The sequence below is a fragment of the Phyllobates terribilis genome, unplaced genomic scaffold (genome assembly GCF_046119375.1).
Source record: "Phyllobates terribilis strain yellow unplaced genomic scaffold, ASM4611937v1 Scaffold_9__5_contigs__length_417890890, whole genome shotgun sequence".
NCBI lineage: Eukaryota > Metazoa > Chordata > Amphibia > Anura > Dendrobatidae > Phyllobates > Phyllobates terribilis.
Genome location: NW_027362769.1, coordinates 139309263 through 139328604, shown reverse-complemented (window position 1 = coordinate 139328604; position 19342 = coordinate 139309263). Strand labels below are relative to the sequence as shown.

The window sequence follows — 19342 nt, the reverse complement described above, 5'->3', positions numbered from 1 at the left end:
AAAAATAAACTGTCTTTTACTAAACCATGGGGAGCAGTTCAGTACAGTAAGCGAGAGTCCTTATTCTCAACCAGCAGTTCAGCGCCCTTTTCGTCTTAGGGGAGTTACTTCTGTCACTATGGTCATTACTTAGCTTTTCTGCTTGTCGACAACTACCACACGGGGCACTCTCTTCGTCTCACGTTTGCCCCCCTGATTCTTACCGCTACCTCCTTGGCTTGGGAGCTCAGGACTGTCCTGCTAGGCCTCCTGCCCCAGATCCCATCTCCGGTAAATCACTTACTCCTTCTATCAGTTTTCCTTGTCTCTACTCTGGATCACGCTATCCATTGTCTCGGTCTCCTTTCACTTCAGGGACACCCACTTCATACAGCTCTGCTCACTGATCAGACCATAGGTCTGCTCCTACTACACGCTAGGCCCTATCTCACTTCCTGACAGGAAACTGTCTCCGTCCCTTCACTTTAGCCCCTCTCACTCAGGGCTAGTCCCACCTATTAACCCTAACAGTCCCTAATAGCTCCCTACATCTGGGCAGAATACAATTTATCACTAATAACACTAAACATGTCGCACATAAAATACATTGCAACAAGACACGTCTTTCAGGGAAAATGTGGGCAACACCTCCATCTTCTTACAGCTGCATTGATCGGCATAATGGGGAAGGATAAATTCACACATACGTGTGTTACTATCTGAGGAGGACAAACCCTACGGGTAAGTGTGCTGTCCGAGGACCCCCACAGATCAATGCCGCTAGGCGATAACACACAGCGTTGTTGACCCAGATTAAACAAAACAACAGGACGATTCTTGTTGCGTCTTATGAGCAGAAAATACCCAGCGGAAAAATCCCACCCCTCACACTTTGATGCCATTTTCACATCATTTTTTTTTTGGACAGAAAAATCAAGCTCAAAAACAATCTGTGTGAACATTCCCTTATGGCAGCATTGCCGCTCACATGTAAAAAAGAAATCAGCTGCTCTTCTGCTTTCATGTTACTTTCAAATAACAACATAAACATCTGCAGGAATAGTGGGATGCCCAGTGGCCATTTTCTCGTAGCGTTACTTTTACTTTGTACGAGTGAGGAAAGGCTTTGGAAACATGGCTCCTGTGCTGCAGACACGTGATATCAGTTTTTCTTTCCCTCAAGTGTTCTATCAAACACGTACGTCGCTAGCAAGGCTGACGTAAACTACGTCATATCTTATACGTCCTCAGATTGGTTGTGCGGAAAGGAGCGGAAGTGACGTTTTAGTGCACCCGGAAGTTACTGGAGGCATTGCTTTGAATGAAATTCGGCTGATTCACTGCGGCCCCCGGGGAGAGAGAGAGAGGTCAGAAAATCTTCGTTCTTCTGCAGAGAAGTTTATTGACAGGTAAGGCGCCCGCTATACGCCACATAACCGCAGCGTTACAGCTAACGAGGCGCATAGGAGAGTGCCTATTAGAACTAGGCCGCAGATTCATCCCGGGACTCGAGTAGTAATTCACACCGAGCGTTGCACAGGGCTGCGGCATTCAGTGGCAGGTCCAGTATGGAGGATTCCTGCCTCTTAGCGTTGATATTCGGGATTGCAGAGCAGAGGTGTGATGTGGAAGGAAATGCCGACTCATGCCGCCTCCTCTGGCTGCTGCTTCTACAGGCTGACAGCTAGAAGAGGTATTGGAAACGGGGGAAGACGAGAACACAAAGGAGGAAACTTACAATAATCATCAGAGCGAGGGGAAAGCTGGTTAGTTGCCAATAGCAACCAGATTCCGTGTCCCATGGGATCTTGAAAGTATGAAAGGGGGTCTTACAGGTTGCTATGGTGACTGCTTTTCTACAAGGTGAAAGGGTGCTGCAAAGTCCAGGAAGAAACAACAGTTCCAGCAAAAGGGCTCCGAAAAAATGTCACCTTTACTGCAATAGGTTAAAACTCAAAAAGGAAAAAAAATAACACAGTCCCTAGTTGCGGGGTGCGTTTCTGGCGCGGTCCCTAGTTGCGGGGCGCGTTTCTGGCGCGGTCCCTAGTTGCGGGGCGCGTTTCTGGCGCGGTCCCTAGTTGCGGGGTGCGTTTCTGGCGCGGTCCCTAGTTGCGGGGTGCGTTTCTGGCGCGGTCCCTAGTTGCGGGGCGCGTTTCTGGCGCGGTCCCTAGTTGCGGGGCGCGTTTCTGGCGCGGTCCCTAGTTGCGGGGTGCGTTTCTGGCGCGGTCCCTAGTTGCGGGATGCGTTTCTGGCGCGGTCCCTAGTTGCGGGGTGCGTTTCTGGCGCGGTCCCTAGTTGCGGGGCGCGTTTCTGGCGCGGTCCCTAGTTGCGGGGCGCGTTTCTGGCGCGGTCCCTAGTTGCGGGGCGCGTTTCTGGCGCGGTCCCTAGTTGCGGGGCGCGTTTCTGGCGCGGTCCCTAGTTGCGGGGTGCGTTTCTGGCGCGGTCCCTAGTTGCGGGATGCGTTTCTGGCGCGGTCCCTAGTTGCGGGGCGCGTTTCTGGCGCGGTCCCTAGTTGCGGGGCGCGTTTCTGAATTGCTTCAGTTTTTTTTTTTTGTCTTTATGGATTTTAATATATTGCAGTAAAGATGATATTTTTAAAAAATATGTGAATGTTGAATGTGTAAAGAAACTATGAGCCTGTAAAAGCCACATGGTGCATTTTTAGCACCAAATACATGCATGTTGGTGAAAAAGACCCCAAAGGTAGACATCCTTTGTTCTCATCTCGTGCATTTATGGCACATCTACAAGATATAATAATAATAATAATAATAATAATAATAATAATAATAATAGCAGGGAGAGAATAGCTTCAAAGAACTTCAAACTTTTAATGGTATCAAAAAAGTAGACCTAGAGTTGAAGGACAATGAATATCAACAAACCTTGCCACAAATGTAAAGTGCAAGTGCTTGAAATAACCAGCAAATGGTCTGATTTCACCCATAGATCTTGATGAGATGTATCTCTCCACCTTGGGGTATTTTTTTGAGGCAGTGCCACACTTGGATACTGCACTTGTAAGGGCAGGAGTTCTACATGGGGCACAACAGGGTTATACAGTGTTACTCTGTTCCATCACTACTCCTGTCCACTTGTTACCTTGGAGGGATACATCTCATCAAGACCTATGGGTGAGATCAGACCATTTTTCATGAGCACTGGTTGTTTAGAGCACTTGCACTTTACATTTATGGTAAGGATTAGTGTTGAGCGAGTATGTTCTGTCCGAGTACCCTCGGCCGAGCCCCCAGTATTTATAGCTGCTCGGTGATGAGGTTAAATCGCTCCCGTGTGCATGATTTGCAACTGTTTGGCAGCTTTATTACATGTGAGGAATGTGTAAGAAATAGACATTCCTCCCATGTAATAAAACTGTCAAACAGTCGCAAATCATGAACACGGGAGTGATTCAAGCATATCACCGAGCAGCTATAAATACTCAGTGCTCGGCCCGAGCGTACTCGGCGAAAGGGTTAACAGAACATACTCGCTCAACACTAGTAAGGATGATTGATATCAGCCCCTAGGTGCATTTTTATTATACCATTATAAGTTAAGTTTTAAATTCTTTGAAACTATTCTCTCCCTGCCCTAATATTATACTGTACTAAAGAGTTCATTGGGAGCCCTATATAACTTATTGTCCCAGCTGAGACTCATTAATACATCTACGAGATGTATCTTAAGTGTATAGTAGATGCGGATCCCTATGATGGGAGCCGCATCTGTCTAGAGAATGGGGTGGTCTGCATTCCCATACAAATGAATGAGATTTCTAACCACCTCTGTACTGGCAGCGGTTTCTCAAGATGAATTTGAATCTCTTTCGTGGGACACGCATCTACTAAAGATATGACCTATCTTGTGGAAGTGCCATAAACATACTACATGGGAATACCCCTTTAACTTATCTATAAGGTAGGGGAAACGTATTCATCGCTGGGGTTCCGATTGCTGCGTTTCCCCATCTTGATTAGAGTTGAGGTGCACATGCTTGGCCTCCGCTCCATTAATTCTCCATGGGGACTAAAGAAAGGAAGTTCAGCGCTCAGCTCTTTCTTGCAGTCCCATAGTCCGTGAATGCAGTCGAGAAAGCCAAAGAGGCTTTATTGCGTTTCATTCTCTGGATCACAAGGTGTTTCAGCAGAGATTAGTAAGTTATCACCAATTCTGTGGATACAGGATAATTAAACATGTAAGTAATAACCCTTTAGGCTGAGTTCACACGATGCGTATTTAATGCGTTTCCGCGGTATTTTTGCAGTTGCGTAAACGCCGCGGAAACGCATGAAAAACGCATGGTAGAAGGGCAGCAATGTTCCCCAATTGAAATCCGCATGTGCTGTGCCCATGATGCGGATTTTTCCGCAGCGTAAACGCTGCGCTCAAAAATCCGAAGCATGTCAATTAATTTTGCGTAAACGTTGCGTTTTCGCCGCCATTGACTTGCATTAGAACGCGCCAATTCCGCAAGACTGCATCTGTGCTTGCGTTATTGGCGCGTTCTAATGTGCGGATGGTACCCGGGTGTGGAGAAGAGGAGAGTCTCCTCCACACCCAGGTACCATTAAAAAAGCTGTAAAACAAGAATAAAATAAAAAATATATATATATATACTTACCATCTGTCGGCCCGCGCAGCGCTCCCGCTTGGTTCCCGGCACTTGCAGTGAGTTGTAGGACCTGCGCTGACGTCGGCAGGTCTTTCAATTCAAAGTTGCCGGGAGAACGGAGTGTAAAGCAGGACAGCGCGGGCCATCGGAGGTAAGTATATACACTCTCTGGGGTCACACTATATAAATCCATGCTGTTTGCATGGATTTATATAGTGTGACCTAGTTGTCAAGCACTTTCCAGGTGATTCTAAAATCGCCTGGAAAGCGCTTGTCAATCTGCATGCGGAAACGCATGTGGATCCGCATGTATTCTGCAGGAAAAACGCATTCACAATCTGCATGCGTTTTTTCTGCCAGGGAGATGCAGAAATGATGCAGAAATTTTCTGCTTCATTTCTGCATCGTGTGCACATACCCTTAATACCAGAAACCTGTGATACCCCCCCAAACAGTAGAAAGTTGCTTCTCACTGCACAAATTAAACATTTCAGAATAAGTTTCTATGTAATAGTATTAGGCTATGTTCTCACATTGCATTTTTTCAGCGCTTTTTTTTTTCTGCAGCAAAACCTGATCTCTTGCCAGGAAGGTTTGTTCAGGATTTTGCTTGTTTTTTTTGCTGTGTTTTTCAAGCTCAGCTTTGCTTCCACCATAGAAGCATGAACACAGGTCACCAATATGAGACATATGTGAAACCATATTAACCAGAATTTCAAATGTAACAATGGGGGGAGGTGAATTCTTCAGGAATTGTTTACCTTAGGTAGTGTGCAGACGGTCAGGACCTGCTTCAGGTATGACGCTGCGTGTTATGCAGTGTCAAACTCTCAGCGGCCAGATGTTACAGCACAGTGGATGGGATTTCTAGAAATCCCATGTCCACAATGCGTCTCCGTGCACCTGCGGATCACCCGCGGACATGGACATGCTGCGTGTCTTTCCAAACCGCAGCATGTCAATTTCTCTTGCTGAGTTGCTAGTCTCCGCAAGAGAAATTAGTTCAGTGCAATGTATTGAATGCGGTGAACACATGCAGATTCGCCTGCGTTCATATAACGCAGCGCTTTAGAGACAGCATAAAGTACTGCCTGTCTGAATCATGTGTATATACCCTTAGACACTGGCAGTGCATTGAGTTTCTAGGACACTATTTATTTTCACACTATGGTCTGCCATTGAATTGCTCCGGAATTGTTTTATTTCACACCTCACTGGGCCACATGTATTGTTCAATCTCACAAATAGCTCAGCCAATGTTTACATTTTACACATCACTAATTAAATTAAACTGTCCTATCCAAACTGCCATCTCAGGTGACCAAGACAAGGTGGTAAAATCACAAAAATAAATGCGTTTCACATACTGCTCTGCTTGCTTTTTTCACTAAAAACGCAGCAAAACCTGATAGCTATGTTCACACTACGCATTTTTTTTCATACTGATATAAAATCCAGAAATAGTAACAGATTAAATTAATAAGGTGCAAAGTGCTAAATGGGCATTAAAACAAAGCTGTATCAGCATCAGGAAAAATATATCAGTAATGGATACTATGTTCACACAGCCGTGTGTATATAAAGTGCGATAGGGAGTAAAATTGAGAGATCATTAATGAGCAGATGCTAACCCCAGTGTGCCACTGCTACCCCCTGTTGGGCACCCTCCTTACCTGTTTCTGCTCCTGTTCTATTTTATTAATAAATTTGATATGCACTTCTTTCATATATGGCACACTAAACTTACCAAAGAACTGCGCCGGGCCTCCAGGGTTGCGGAGCGGAGATGGAAAAGGTCTCACTCCATCGAGCACTTCATGGCATTCAAGCAATCCCTCACTAATTTCAAGTCCGCACTCACTACAGCAAAACAAACCTACTTCTCATCTCTCATATCCTCCCTATCTCACAACCCTAAACAGCTATTTAACACTTTCAACTCTCTCCTTCGTCCCCCAGCACCTCCTCCCTCTTCTCTCATCTCAGCCGACGACTTTGCCTCATTCTTCAAACAGAAGATTGACACCATCAGACAAAACTTTGGCCTAAAGTCCACACAACCCCTCCTCATATCTACTCAACCATCCTCCTCCAAACCCCACTTCTCCACCATTACAGAAGGTCAAGTCTCCTCTTTACTCTCCAAATCACACCTCACCACCTGCGAACTTGACCCAATCCCATCCCACCTCATCACTAACCTCACCTCAGTCTTCATCCCAACCCTAACCCACCTCTTCAATCTATCACTAACAACCGGAGTCTTCCCCTCATGTTTCAAACATGCCGCAATCACACCCATCCTCAAAAAGCCCTCCCTTGACCCTTCCTCTCTGACCAGCTACCGCCCCATATCACTTCTCCCCTTTGCCTCAAAACTTCTAGAACAACATGTCCACCTTGAACTGTCCTCCCACCTCTCCTCCTGCTCCCTCTTCGACCGTCTACAATCTGGCTTCCGACCGCATCACTCGACTGAAACTGCCCTGACCAAAGTCACAAACGACCTACTAAATGCCAAATCCAAGCGACACTACTCCATCCTCCTCCTTCTGGACCTGTCATCTGCCTTTGACACAGTGGACCATTCCCTCTTACTCCAGATTCTCTCATCTCTTGGCATCACGGACTTGGCTCTATCTTGGATCTCCTCATACTTAACAGACAGGACATTCAGCGTCTCCCACTCACGCACCACCTCCTCATCTCGCCCCCTATCTGTCGGTGTCCCCCAAGGTTCAGTTCTAGGACCCCTGCTCTTCTCCATCTACACCTTCGGCCTGGGACAGCTCATAGAGTCTCACGGCTTTCAGTATCACCTCTATGCTGACGACACACAGATCTACCTCTCTGGACCCGATATCTCCTCCCTACTAACCAGAATCCCACAATGTCTGTCCGCCATCTCATCCTTCTTCTCCGACAGGTTTCTAAAACTCAACATGGATAAAACAGAGTTCATCATCTTTCCACCCTCTCATTCACATCCCCCATCTGACCTATCCATCAACATCAATGGCTGTTCACTCTCCCCAGTCCCACAAGCTCGCTGCCTTGGGGTAACCCTGGACTCTGATCTCTCCTTCAAACCACATATTCAAGCCCTTTCCACCTCCTGCCGACTCCAACTCAAAAACATCTCCCGGATCCGTGCATTCCTCAGCAAAGACTCTGCAAAAACACTAGTGCATGCCCTCATCATATCCCGCCTCGACTACTGCAACCTCCTGCTCCGTGGCATCCCTTCCAACACTCTTGCACCTCTCCAATCTATCCTAAACTCTGCTGCTCGACTAATCCACCTGTCCCCCCGCTATTCCCCGGCCTCTCCTCTCTGTCAATCCCTTCACTGGCTCCCTATTGCCCAGAGAATTCAGTTCAAAACTCTAACCATGGCATACAAAGCCATCCACAACCTGTCTCCCCCATACATCTGTGACCTAGTCTCCCGGTACTTACCTGCACGCAACCTCCGATCCTCACAAGATCTCCTGCTCTACTCTCCTCTTATCTCCTCCTCCCACACTCGTATACAAGATTTCTCCCGTGCTTCCCCCCTACTCTGGAACTCTCTACCCCAACATATCAGACTCTCGCCGACCGTGGAAACCTTCAAAAGGAACCTGAAGACCCACCTCTTCCGACAAGCCTACAACCTGCAGTAAACACCACTGCACGACCAGCTCTACCCTCACCTACTGTATCCTCACCCATCCCTCGTAGACTGTGAGCCCTCGCGGGCAGGGTCCTCGCTCCTCCTGTACCAGTCGCTGACTCGTTTTGTTAAGATTATGTAAATGCTTTTGTTATGTATATCCCTATCACATGTAAAGCGCCATGGAATAAATGGCGCTATAATAATAAATAATAATAATAATAATATGCCAAGCGGGAACTTATCCTTAAATGGTCACTATCATTTTAACAAACTTTGCATAAATCAAAGCTACAAGCTATTATAAGAAACTCTGGAATACATCTTATAAGAGAATTCAGCTTTTTTTTTGCCACTTCTTCCCCTCACCATTGCCTCCCGAACTTATTATCTACTCTGAAAAAGCAGCTAAACTATGTCTTGGTCACATTGAGGTGTCAGGCTACATTTCCTATTATATCAAAATATCACACTTTTTATTGAAGTAATGTATAACAACTGGCAGAATACTTAAACATCACATATATAAAAAAGTCTAAAATAGCAACAACACAGGTATTTTAGGGAGTAGTCCACAAAGAATATATACCGGGCATAGGTGGTGTACGATCTTAACTATATAAGTAGAGTCAACAATATATCACAGTCTCTATTTAGAGACAGATTGTCAAGATGGCTATCACATTGTAGCTGGTGCAAATGTAATGTGCATACCTGGTATAGCTAAAGCTCAAGTGCATGAAATCCTATATAGCATGCGTTAAGCATACAGTGGTGGCCAAAAGTATTGGCACCCCTGCAATTCTGTCAGATAATACTCAGTTTCTTCCTGAAAATGATTGCAATCACAAATTTTTTAGTATTATTATCTTCATTTAATTTGCTTGCAAGGAAAAAACACAAAAGAGAATGAAGCAAAAAATCATATCATTGATCATTTCACACAAAACTCCAAAAATGGGCCAGACAAAAGTATTGGCACCCTCAGCCTAATACTTGGTTGAACAACCGCTTCCGGTAACCATCAATGAGTTTCCTACAATGCTCTGCTGGAATTGTAGACCATTCTTCTTTGGCAAACTGCTCCAGGTCCCTGATATTTGAAGGGTGCCTTCTCCAAACTGCCATTTTGAGATCTCTCCACAGGTGTTCTATGGGATTCAGGTCTGGACTCATTGCTGGCCACCTTAGAAGTCTCCAGTGCTTTCTCTCAAACCATTTTATAGTGCTTTTGGAAGTGTGTTTTGGGTCATTGTCCTGCTGGAAGACCCATGACCTCTGAGGGAGACCCAGCTTTCTCACACTGGGCCCTACATTATGCTGCAAAATTTGTTGGTAGTCTTCAGACTTCATAATGCCATGCACACGGTCAAGCAGTCCAGTGCCAGAGGCAGCAAAGCAACCCCAAAACATCAGGGAACCTCCGCCATGTTTGACTGTAGGGACCGTGTTCTTTTCTTTGAATGCCTCTTTTTTTTTCCTGTACACTCTATGTTGATGCTTTTTCCCCAAAGGCTCTACTTTTGTCTCATCTGACCAGAGAACATTCTTCCAAAACGTTTTAGGCTTTCTCAGGTAAGTTTTGGCAAACTCAAGCCTGGCTTTTTTTATGTCTCGGGGTAAGAAGTGGGGTCTTCCTGGGTATCCTACCATACAGTCCCTTTTCATTCAGACGCCGATGGATAGTACGGGTTGACACTGTTGTACCCTCGGACTGCAGGGCAGCTTGAACTTGTTTGGATGTTAGTCGAGGTTCTTTATCCACCATCCGCACAATCTTGCGTTGAAATCTCTCATAAATTTTTCTTTTCCGTCCACATCTAGGGAGGTTAGCCACAGTGCCATGGGCTTTAAACTTCTTGATGACACTGCGCACGGAAGACACAGGAACATTCAGGTCTTTGGAGGTGGACTTGTAGCCTTGAGATTGCTCATGCTTCCTCACAATTTGGTTTCTCAAGTCCTCAGACAGTTCTTTGGTCTTCTTTCTTTTCTCCATGCTCAATGTGGTACACACAAGGACACAGGACAGAGGTTGAGTCAACTTTAATCCATGTTATCTGGCTGCAAGTGTGATTTAGTTATTGCCAACACCTGTTAGGTGCCACAGGTAAGTTACAGGTGCTGTTAATTACACGAATTAGAGAAGCATCACATGATTTTTCAAACAGTGCCAATACCTTTGTCCATCTCCTTTTTTAGGTTTGGTGTTGAATTATATCCAATTTGGCTTTAGGACAATTCTTTTTGTTTTTTTTCATTGAAGACAAATTAAATGAAGATAATAAGACCAAAGAATTTGTGATTGCAATAATTTTCAGGAAGAAACTGAGTATTATCTGACAGAATTGCAGGGGTGCCAATACTTTTGGCCACCACTGTATATACCATAAGCAAGCCACTCACATAATGCCAGAAGACAATACAGGCCTTATATATAAGGACCTGAGCAATGTGTTGCAAGGTCTAATAGGACACAATGTAGTATTAGAAGATGTAATTAAGGACCTGCCGACGTCAGCGGTCGCGTGACCTGTCACATGACTAAATTACTTCTACCGCGAGCTGCCGGCAAGCCGAGACAAGGACACTGGGGCCTTCAGAAGGTAAGTATAATATTTATTTTTTATTTTATTCTTTTTTTACAGCTTCTATGGTACCCGGGTCTGGAGGAGAGTCTCCGGTCCTCCACACCAGGGACCATCCGCACATTGAAACGCATGGCATCCGCATGTACAGATCCAGTGATGCGGATTCCATGCGTTCCAATGCAAGTCAATGGCGGCAAAAATACAGCGCTTCCGCAAAATAATTGGTAGTGCTGCAGATTTTTCCGCAATGATAATCCACAGCGGAAATTTCCGCAGCATGTGCACAGCACATGCGGATTATCATTGGGGAACATGGCAGACCTTCTACCAAGCGTTTTTTAAGCGGTTTTGCAGTGGAATTGCCGCTGCGGAAATGCTTAAAAAATGCATAGTGGGCACACAGCCTAAACGTGAGTCATGTATGAGGGGGTCGTGGAGTTGGAGGTTTGGCTTACTGACTCCACAGTCCTGCTTTCACGAGCCACTGTATATGAATTAAAATGCTCAGACCCAAGCTTTTAGCCTAATATATTCCTAACATTTAGTTTGGTTCAGGAGTCAGTGTCTGTGCTGGTACAGGTCCATATACGGGCCGTGCATTCATGAGAATGTTGCCTTATTCTCTATACCAGGGTTCCCCTCCAACAGGTCATGTTTTCAGGATTTCCTTAGTATTGCCCAGGTGATAATTACATCACCTGCACATGTAATAATTCCATCACCTGGAAATCCTGAAAACATGACCTGTTGGTGGGTCTTGAGGACTGGAGTTGGGGAACCCTGCTCTGTACACACGAATTATAGAAAACTTGTCTGTTTTTCCCTGCAGTCGGTGTATCCCATTATTCTCTAACCTATTGCCAGTTGTGTACTGAGGCTTGAACTGACAGTCCATGATAAAATGTGCACTTTTTACTTGGCCCATTGACTTTAATGGGTAGTTATTAGTGCAAGTGCTGTCTGTTGTACACCCTTGAGAGCATTCACATGTGAAAATAGTTTGTGTGATTACAGCCACAGCAGACCCAGAGATACCAGTAGAAGATGTTTATAGCTGCCCCATTATAGTAGAAAGTTGATGATAAAATAATCAAGATTGACCCTGTAAAGCCACTTGTGCCTTTATGGGAGTCAAAATAAGGTGGTAACGCATCCATCTGGACCAAAACTGTAGCTGTACCTCTTCTGGCTAAAACTCTGTCCATGCATGAAAATAGATATTGCAAATAATTTTAATGTTCACTTTAGTTTGATTTTTTTATATTTTTCCTTTAGTGTGACTTTTTGTGCTGGTAATGAAGGCTCACATGATGGCATTTACGGCCATATTTTCCTCGTCTGTATTATGGCTGCAACTCACGGCCTGTCCGCGGATCACAAATTATAAGTAATCACTACCAGTATCCTAGGTATAAATATAACGTCTTTAGTTCGGGTCATAAGGATCAGTCAGGCTCGGAATATTGTCAGCAATACAGATAAGAAAATATGGCCCAAATATGAGGACCTATGATGGCCTCTGTCCACTGCCTAAAGGTCTTACAGTTGGCACATGAGCATCAGAACTAGACCTTGGAGCAATCACCTCGAAGTTCCCCAGATCTCAATCTGATTGTCTGTGTGATCTGCATGTGAGGTCCCAACTCGCAACGTACAGGTCATAAATGGTCCCAAAATTTCATCAGATTTTGCATAAATCAACAGTACAATGAAATATAAGAAACTTTGTAATGTATTTTATCTGGGAAATAAACTTCTCCCCTCCTTGTGTTTCCTCATTCACTCTGAAAAACTGCTAACATCCTTCTTGTTCAACCAAGCTGTCTATTAATTTCTATGGAGAGAGGGTGGAAGAAGGAGCAGAGTGTAAGAGGGAGAGCGAAATGCAGTGGGGAAAATAAATATTTTATACACTGCCGATTTTGCAAGTTTTCCCACCTACAAAGAATGGAGAGGTCTGTAATTTTTATCGTAGGTACACTAGGACAGAATTAAAAAAAAAAAAAAAAAATCGCATTGTATGATTTTTACATAATTTGTATTTTATTGCATGAAATAAGTATTTGATACAATAGAAAAACAGAACTTGATATTTGGTGCAGAAACCTTTGTTTGCAATTACAGAGGTCAGAAGTTTCCTGTAGTTCTTGACCAGGTTTGCACACACTGCAGCAGGGATTTTGGCCCACTCCTCAATACAGATCTTCTACAGCTCTTTCAGGTTTCGGGGCTGTCGCTGGGCAACATTGAGTTTCAGCTCACTCCAAAGATTTTCTATTGGGTTCAGAGTCTGAAAACTGGCGAGGCCACTCCATGACCTTGAAATGCTTCTTATGGAGCCACTCCTTAGTTGCCCTGGCTGTGTGTTTCGGGTCATTGTCATGTTGGAAGACCCAGCCACAAGCCATCTTCAATGCTCTTATGGAGGGAAGGAGGTTGTTGGCTAAAATCTTGTGACACATGAGCCCATTTATCCTCCCTTCAATACGGTGCAGTTGTCCTGTCCCCTTTGCAGAAAATCACCCCCTAAGTATGATGGTTCCCTCACCATGCTTCACGGTTGGGATGGTGTTCTTGGGGTTGTACTCATCCTTCTTCCTCCAAACACGGCGAGTGGAGTTGATACCAAAAAGTTATAATTTGGTCTCATCTGACCACATGGCCTTCTCCCATGCCTTCTCTGGATAATCTCGATGGTCATTGGCGAACTTCAAACGGGCCTGGACATGTGCTGGCGTGAGCAGCAGGGCTGTGGAGTTGGAGTCGTGGAGTCATAGCACATTTTGGTGGAGTTGGTATAAAATGGACAGACTCCTAAAATATATAATAAATTGGATACAGTAGTTCAATGCAGTTTGTGGGGAATATTTTTTCATAAGAATTTGGGAAAGTTATGAAATGTTCTATAAATGTCCTATTCCTGATCTAAGGGTCTAGACTTTTAGCTGAGATGAATCTGTACTGCAGTAAATTTATCACTTTAACTTGAGCCATGTATGAGGGAGTCTGTGTCATGAAAATTGAGGAGTCGAAGGTTTGGCTTACCAACTTCACAGCCCTGGTGAGCAGGAGGACTTTGCGTTCCCTGTTGAATTTTAATCCATGACGGGGTAGTGTGTTACTAACGGTAACACACTAACCCCAAACTAATGTTTGAGACTGTGGTCATAGCTTTCTTCAGGTCATTTACCAGGTCCTCCCGTGTAGTTCTGAGCTGATTCCCGACTTTTCTCAGAATCATCCTTACCCCACGAGGCGAGATCTTGCATGGAGCCCCCGACTGAGGAAGATTGACAGTCATCTTGTGTTTCTTCCATTTTCTAATAATTGTGCCAACAGTTGTTTCCTTCTCACCAAGCTGATTGCCTATTGTCCTGTAGTCCATCCCAGCCTTGTGCAGGTCTACAATTTTGTCCCTGGCGTCCTTTGCCATCTCTTTGGTCTTGGCCATCGTGGAGAGGTTCGAGTGTGATTGAGTGTGTGGACAGGTGTCTTTAATACAGGTAATGAGTGCAGAGTAGGAGGGCTTCTTAAAGAAAAACTAACAGGTGTATGAGAGACAGAATTCCTGTTGGTTGGTAGGTGATCAAATACTTATTTCATGCAAAAAAAATGCTAATTATCTAAAAATCATACAATGTGATTTTCTGGATTTTTTTTCGTTTCTGTCTCTTACAGGTGAAGAGCACCTACAATAAAAAATACAGTCCTCTCCATTCTTTGTAGGTGGGAAACCTTGCAAAATCAGCAGTGTATCAAATACTTATTTTCCCCACTGTATATAGACCATGCTGGATTCACAGCTACACTGCTCCTGACTGTTGTATAATGTCCTTCATGTTGCCGTTACTGAACAAACATGTAATATAAAGACCAGAGAGCAATCTTTGTGTATGCTTTGAATAAGAAAAATCCTAATAGCTACCCACTAGCTCAGAGACAACTAAAATTTAGATTTAGAGTCTGCAAATATATGAGGGTAGATTTCTCAAAATTGGTTAAAAGTAAAGCAGTCGCTGCTTTAATCTTCTAAGGGGCTTTGGAATTGTAACAATATAATCTTATTGGTTGCTATTAGTAGTAACTTCACCTTTTATTTGCACAAATCTTGATAAATCTCCCCCTTTTATTATAGTGGAATAAACAAAACCTCATCTAGATCCCTGAGATATCTCCTTTTATAATTTCACTTTGCCAAAAATGATGACTGATATGTGCCATAGCGGCAGCGTCCTCATCAATGCACGGTTGTGACATAAACATCCGGGACGAGGCTCTCAGACTTCAGTGTCGCTGTGTCTGTTGTCATTCTTCCCTTAATGTCAGACTATACTTCATTCTTCCAGTGTAGTGGTAGACATAGATGTTGGATGACTTCCATACAATGAGGTTTTTTTTTTTTTTTCCTTTTAATTCAAGAGCATATGTGTTCTTTAAAAATAATCAGAATTACCAAACATATCATTGTTCCCAGTCATTTCTTGAGCTTGTAGACTTGTATTTCTGGAGAATGTGCTTTTTCTTACAATGAGTGTATATGTATATATTTCTATATATGTGTCTATGTTTATCTTAGATATTCTAATTCCTTCTAGAATATTTGTCATGAATATGACTGTTTGTGTTTTTTAGCAAGTAAAAAAAGGCCATAAATAGTGCGTGAGTCCTCGCTTCCAAATTGGGTGGTGAGCGGCACTTCACTGCCAGGACATCCGCTCTTGATGCCGAAGTGACAGCCGAAAGGGCTGTAATTTGGGGTCCAAAGACTTCTACAAAGAGTCAAGCAGTGTGGTACAGCAGCATGCCACTTGTAGTGCCTGTAGAGTCTGTATATTACAGAGCCATAAGGAGTGTGTGTGCTGCCGCACAGGCTCAGATACATGTCTCTGCTTTCTTCATGTCTTTCTCTGTCTCCCCTGTATATGTTTACACAGCAGATAAAATGCTTCTAATTGCCGCTGCCGATTAGTTGTGATTTAGGCCGGCTTCACACGTTCAACATTCACAGTCCGAATATGATCTCCTACAGGTCTGAACCGACCAAACAACCTCATCTGTGCCTATAAGTAGGGCTGTGGAGTCGGTAAACCAAACCTCCGACTCCTGAATTTCCCTGACTCCACGACTCCAGCTCCACAGCCCGGCCTCACTACTGAGCCTGTACATAAAGTGCCGCAGTCATCACAACTAAAAGCCGAGATCCTTAGAGCAGGAACAGAACAGACATTTCATAAGTTTCCCAAATTCTTATGTAAACATTTACAGCACATCCTGCATTGTACTACTGAACCCAGTTTATTATATATTTTAGGAGTCAGTCCATTTTATTCCGATTCCACCAAATTGGGCACCGACTCAACAGCCATGCCTATAAGCCAGTTGAGTTCTGGCCAGGAGACCCGCAACTGATCTGGACATCATTGGCTTTACTTCTATTTACATGCCAATTATCTAGCAGGTGTTTTATTGGTTGTTTTTTGTCTTTTTGTCTAATGGGAAATTTGCAATTTTTTTGAGAAGCTGATGGAAAAGCAAGATATCTTTGTAAAAGTAATAAATATTAATACAATGTCAGAAGTGTATGTAATGTCCTCTGTGGGATGGCGTGATATCAAGAAAAAGAAAACAGATTTTTTTTTAAATAAACAAAAAAGTGTTCATTCTGATTTCCTTAAAATGTATTGCCTATTAATAGTTTAGTTAAAGGATATGGACACCTTCGGGGACATATAGATTTTTTTTCTTAAAAGAATGTATTCTTTTCTTGTCTTTAAATTCACTTTTTGCAGTTGGATTTCATTAAAAAGGATATCTGGCACTTAATAAAAAAAAAAAAAAAGTGCCTAAGCACTAACAGGCAGATAGTTGTTACCCACCTGCGTCTTGTGCCCGGCGCCGCTCTCCGCCGGCACAGAGCGGTCACAGACTTCCGCTGACGTCACGTCAACAGAGTGGCAGTTTGTCTTCCTGTTGACAGGGAGGGATTAATGGTGTCATGCTGATTGACAGCTGGCTCCCTGCTGCCTAATTGTGGGAAGCCGGCTGTCAATCACCATGACACCAGTAGTCCCGCCCTGTCAACAGGAAGAGAAACTGCTGCTCTGTAGACGGGGAGCAGCTGAATCTCCCGCAGGAGCGGTCAGGTGAGCGGAGGCGGGTACAACAGGCAGGTAGTTGCCTCTGTTAGTAACTACATGCCTTTTTAACTACCAGATATCCCCTTTTAAAGGGAATCTGTCAGCAGGTGTTTGCTATGTAATCTGATAACGGTACGATGTAGGGACAGACACCACTATACCAATGATTAATTACTTAGATTACTGGGTGCAGCAGTTGTGATGGAATCAGTTTTCTCTGCTGCAGAGCTCTGAACACTGAGCCCTGGATACCTGTGAATGCAGAGCCCTCCCTACCACAGTTTTATGCCTGAATTCTGGGACTATCTTAAGGCTACATCATGGTTGCATGAAATGCTATTTCTTGTGTCCAATAGGAATTATTTCATTTTTCTCCTTGGACTCTAGTCTTATCTAGGTTTTGTGTGTTCCTAAATTTATTTATTTTTTTAAACCCCACTTTCAGACATGATGGGGGGAAAAAAAATACAAGGAATCTTGCACAAGTGTGATCAGATTCTAAACTTGTAAGCATCTAATAATCCTGTAAGTCTTCTGGACAGCACCTAAGGCTCCGTTCAGACAAGTGTATTAAACGTCCACATGCAAAATGGATGTACAGCCCACTGACCAATGCAAGTCAATGTGATAGTTCATGTGAACTTTTTATTATTTTTATACAAGGACCGATGGTCTGCATGTAAAAGATCACTGCCTACTGTGATCAGATTCTCCCATTATAAGTCAATGGGTGTACAAAAAACGGAGCACATACAGGTCACCAGCCATATGTTATGTGTTTTTCACTGATACCTTTCTGTTAGGATAGGAAACTGTATTTGGACTGTTAACATATAGAATGGATGCCGAAATGAACATTAAAAAAAAACAAAAAAAAAAACAACTGAAATATGGATGAAAAATCTTGTAAAACCAGCCATAGGCTACGTTCAGACAAGCCTTTTTTTCACATGGTCTATGGGTCTGAGGATCACTCGTGCATTAGCACATTGACTTTTATAGGTCCGTGTCCAGACAGGGCACTGACGGAAGGAACGTTCTTCTGAACGACTCCTTACTCTCTCTACATTTGTAACGTAAAACAAATTTTAAAACCTCCTAAAACTTTTAATCACCCAGAAAAGCAAACTGTCTCCAATATAAGGACCTTATCATTTTGCTTTTAAAGTTCATTTCTTTTCTTTTTTTTCGCTCCCAATCCTTCCATTTGCAGTTTTTTGATGAAAAGTGACAAGCGTAAAGTTAATTAGTGAAGGATGTACTAATGAGAATGTTAATCTTTAAATAAGACGTAAAAGTCAGGGTTTTTCTATTCTAACAGCACACTCGGCAATCAGAACTCAGCCATCCAGGCAACGCTTTCAGCGAGATGCTCTTTAAGACGAAAAAAAAAAAATTACCTTTTCAGTTAAAATACAGCATCAAAAACAACTTTTTTTTTAAAAAAAAATTTTTATGACTTATGGTAACTAAACGTAAAGACGCAAACACTGTCTGTTAATTAGCGGAGGAGACAGCTTCTTGAATTAATATGTGGCGTTAATTAACAGGAAGACTGATGTTGTGTTGTAATTACCACCAATATTTTTGGCATATTGAGTGATTGAAGGTGAATGTCGTTTTACTGTAAGGTGCATGCCATTTCTTATATATTGATTTTATTTTTTTTTATAGGAAAATGGATCGACTCCTAAGGCTCGGAGGCGGTATGCCTGGACTTGGTCAGGTCAGTAGATTTTTATTTTATTTTTTTAATCAAAAGTTGCATTTGTTATAGTTTTTAAATATTATGTCATGAGGTCAATTGGTTTAAGCAGTTGCTAATTATTAGTGTTGTTTTTGTTTGTTTATTTAATGTGCTGTCCATTGTCGGAAAACCCCTTTTTTGATAGCCCCAAAAAAACCAACGTATTTACCTTCTAGACTTGCGCTACTATTGTGATCTCCATGCTGTCCCTCCTAGAGGTCTTGTGACATTGTCACGCGACCACACTGCAGCCAGTCAGCGCCACTGATCGACTGCAGCCGTCTCGATTCCTGTTAGAATCGTCTCTGCCAGGCTGAAAGCAATGACATCCTGACCGCTGTAGGCACGGATTGGCTGCAGGGTTAGGCGACTAGTGGTCGAGTCTTCATCGCTTCCATTCTGATTGAGATGGACATGGGGAGAATAATGATGGTAAGTATGCTCTTCCATCAGAGTAGTTTTCCGCTGATTACTTAAAAAAAATATAATGGGGATCCCATTAAATAAAAGTTTTTGGATGACCACTGGATAGGGTGAAGAACGAAGTATAAAGCATTATTTACATGACCTTAGGGCTCATTCATACTTGCATTTTCCAGATCCATATTAGTTTGTCTT

At 43.3% G+C, this 19342-nt stretch overlaps 1 protein-coding gene across 1 annotated transcript in view; it reads left to right on the top strand.

Annotated features, from left to right (window-relative positions):
• Nucleotides 1-1212: 1212 nt before the first annotated feature.
• PSMD14 (proteasome 26S subunit, non-ATPase 14) overlaps nt 1213-19342 on the top strand; it is a 92477-nt gene continuing 74347 nt past the window's right edge. Inside the window, exons 1-2 of the mRNA XM_073647062.1 lie at nt 1213-1388; nt 18652-18703. Coding sequence (XP_073503163.1) covers nt 18656-18703 — 48 coding nt within the window. The 5' untranslated portion in view covers nt 1213-1388; nt 18652-18655. The remainder of the gene's footprint in view (nt 1389-18651; nt 18704-19342) is intronic.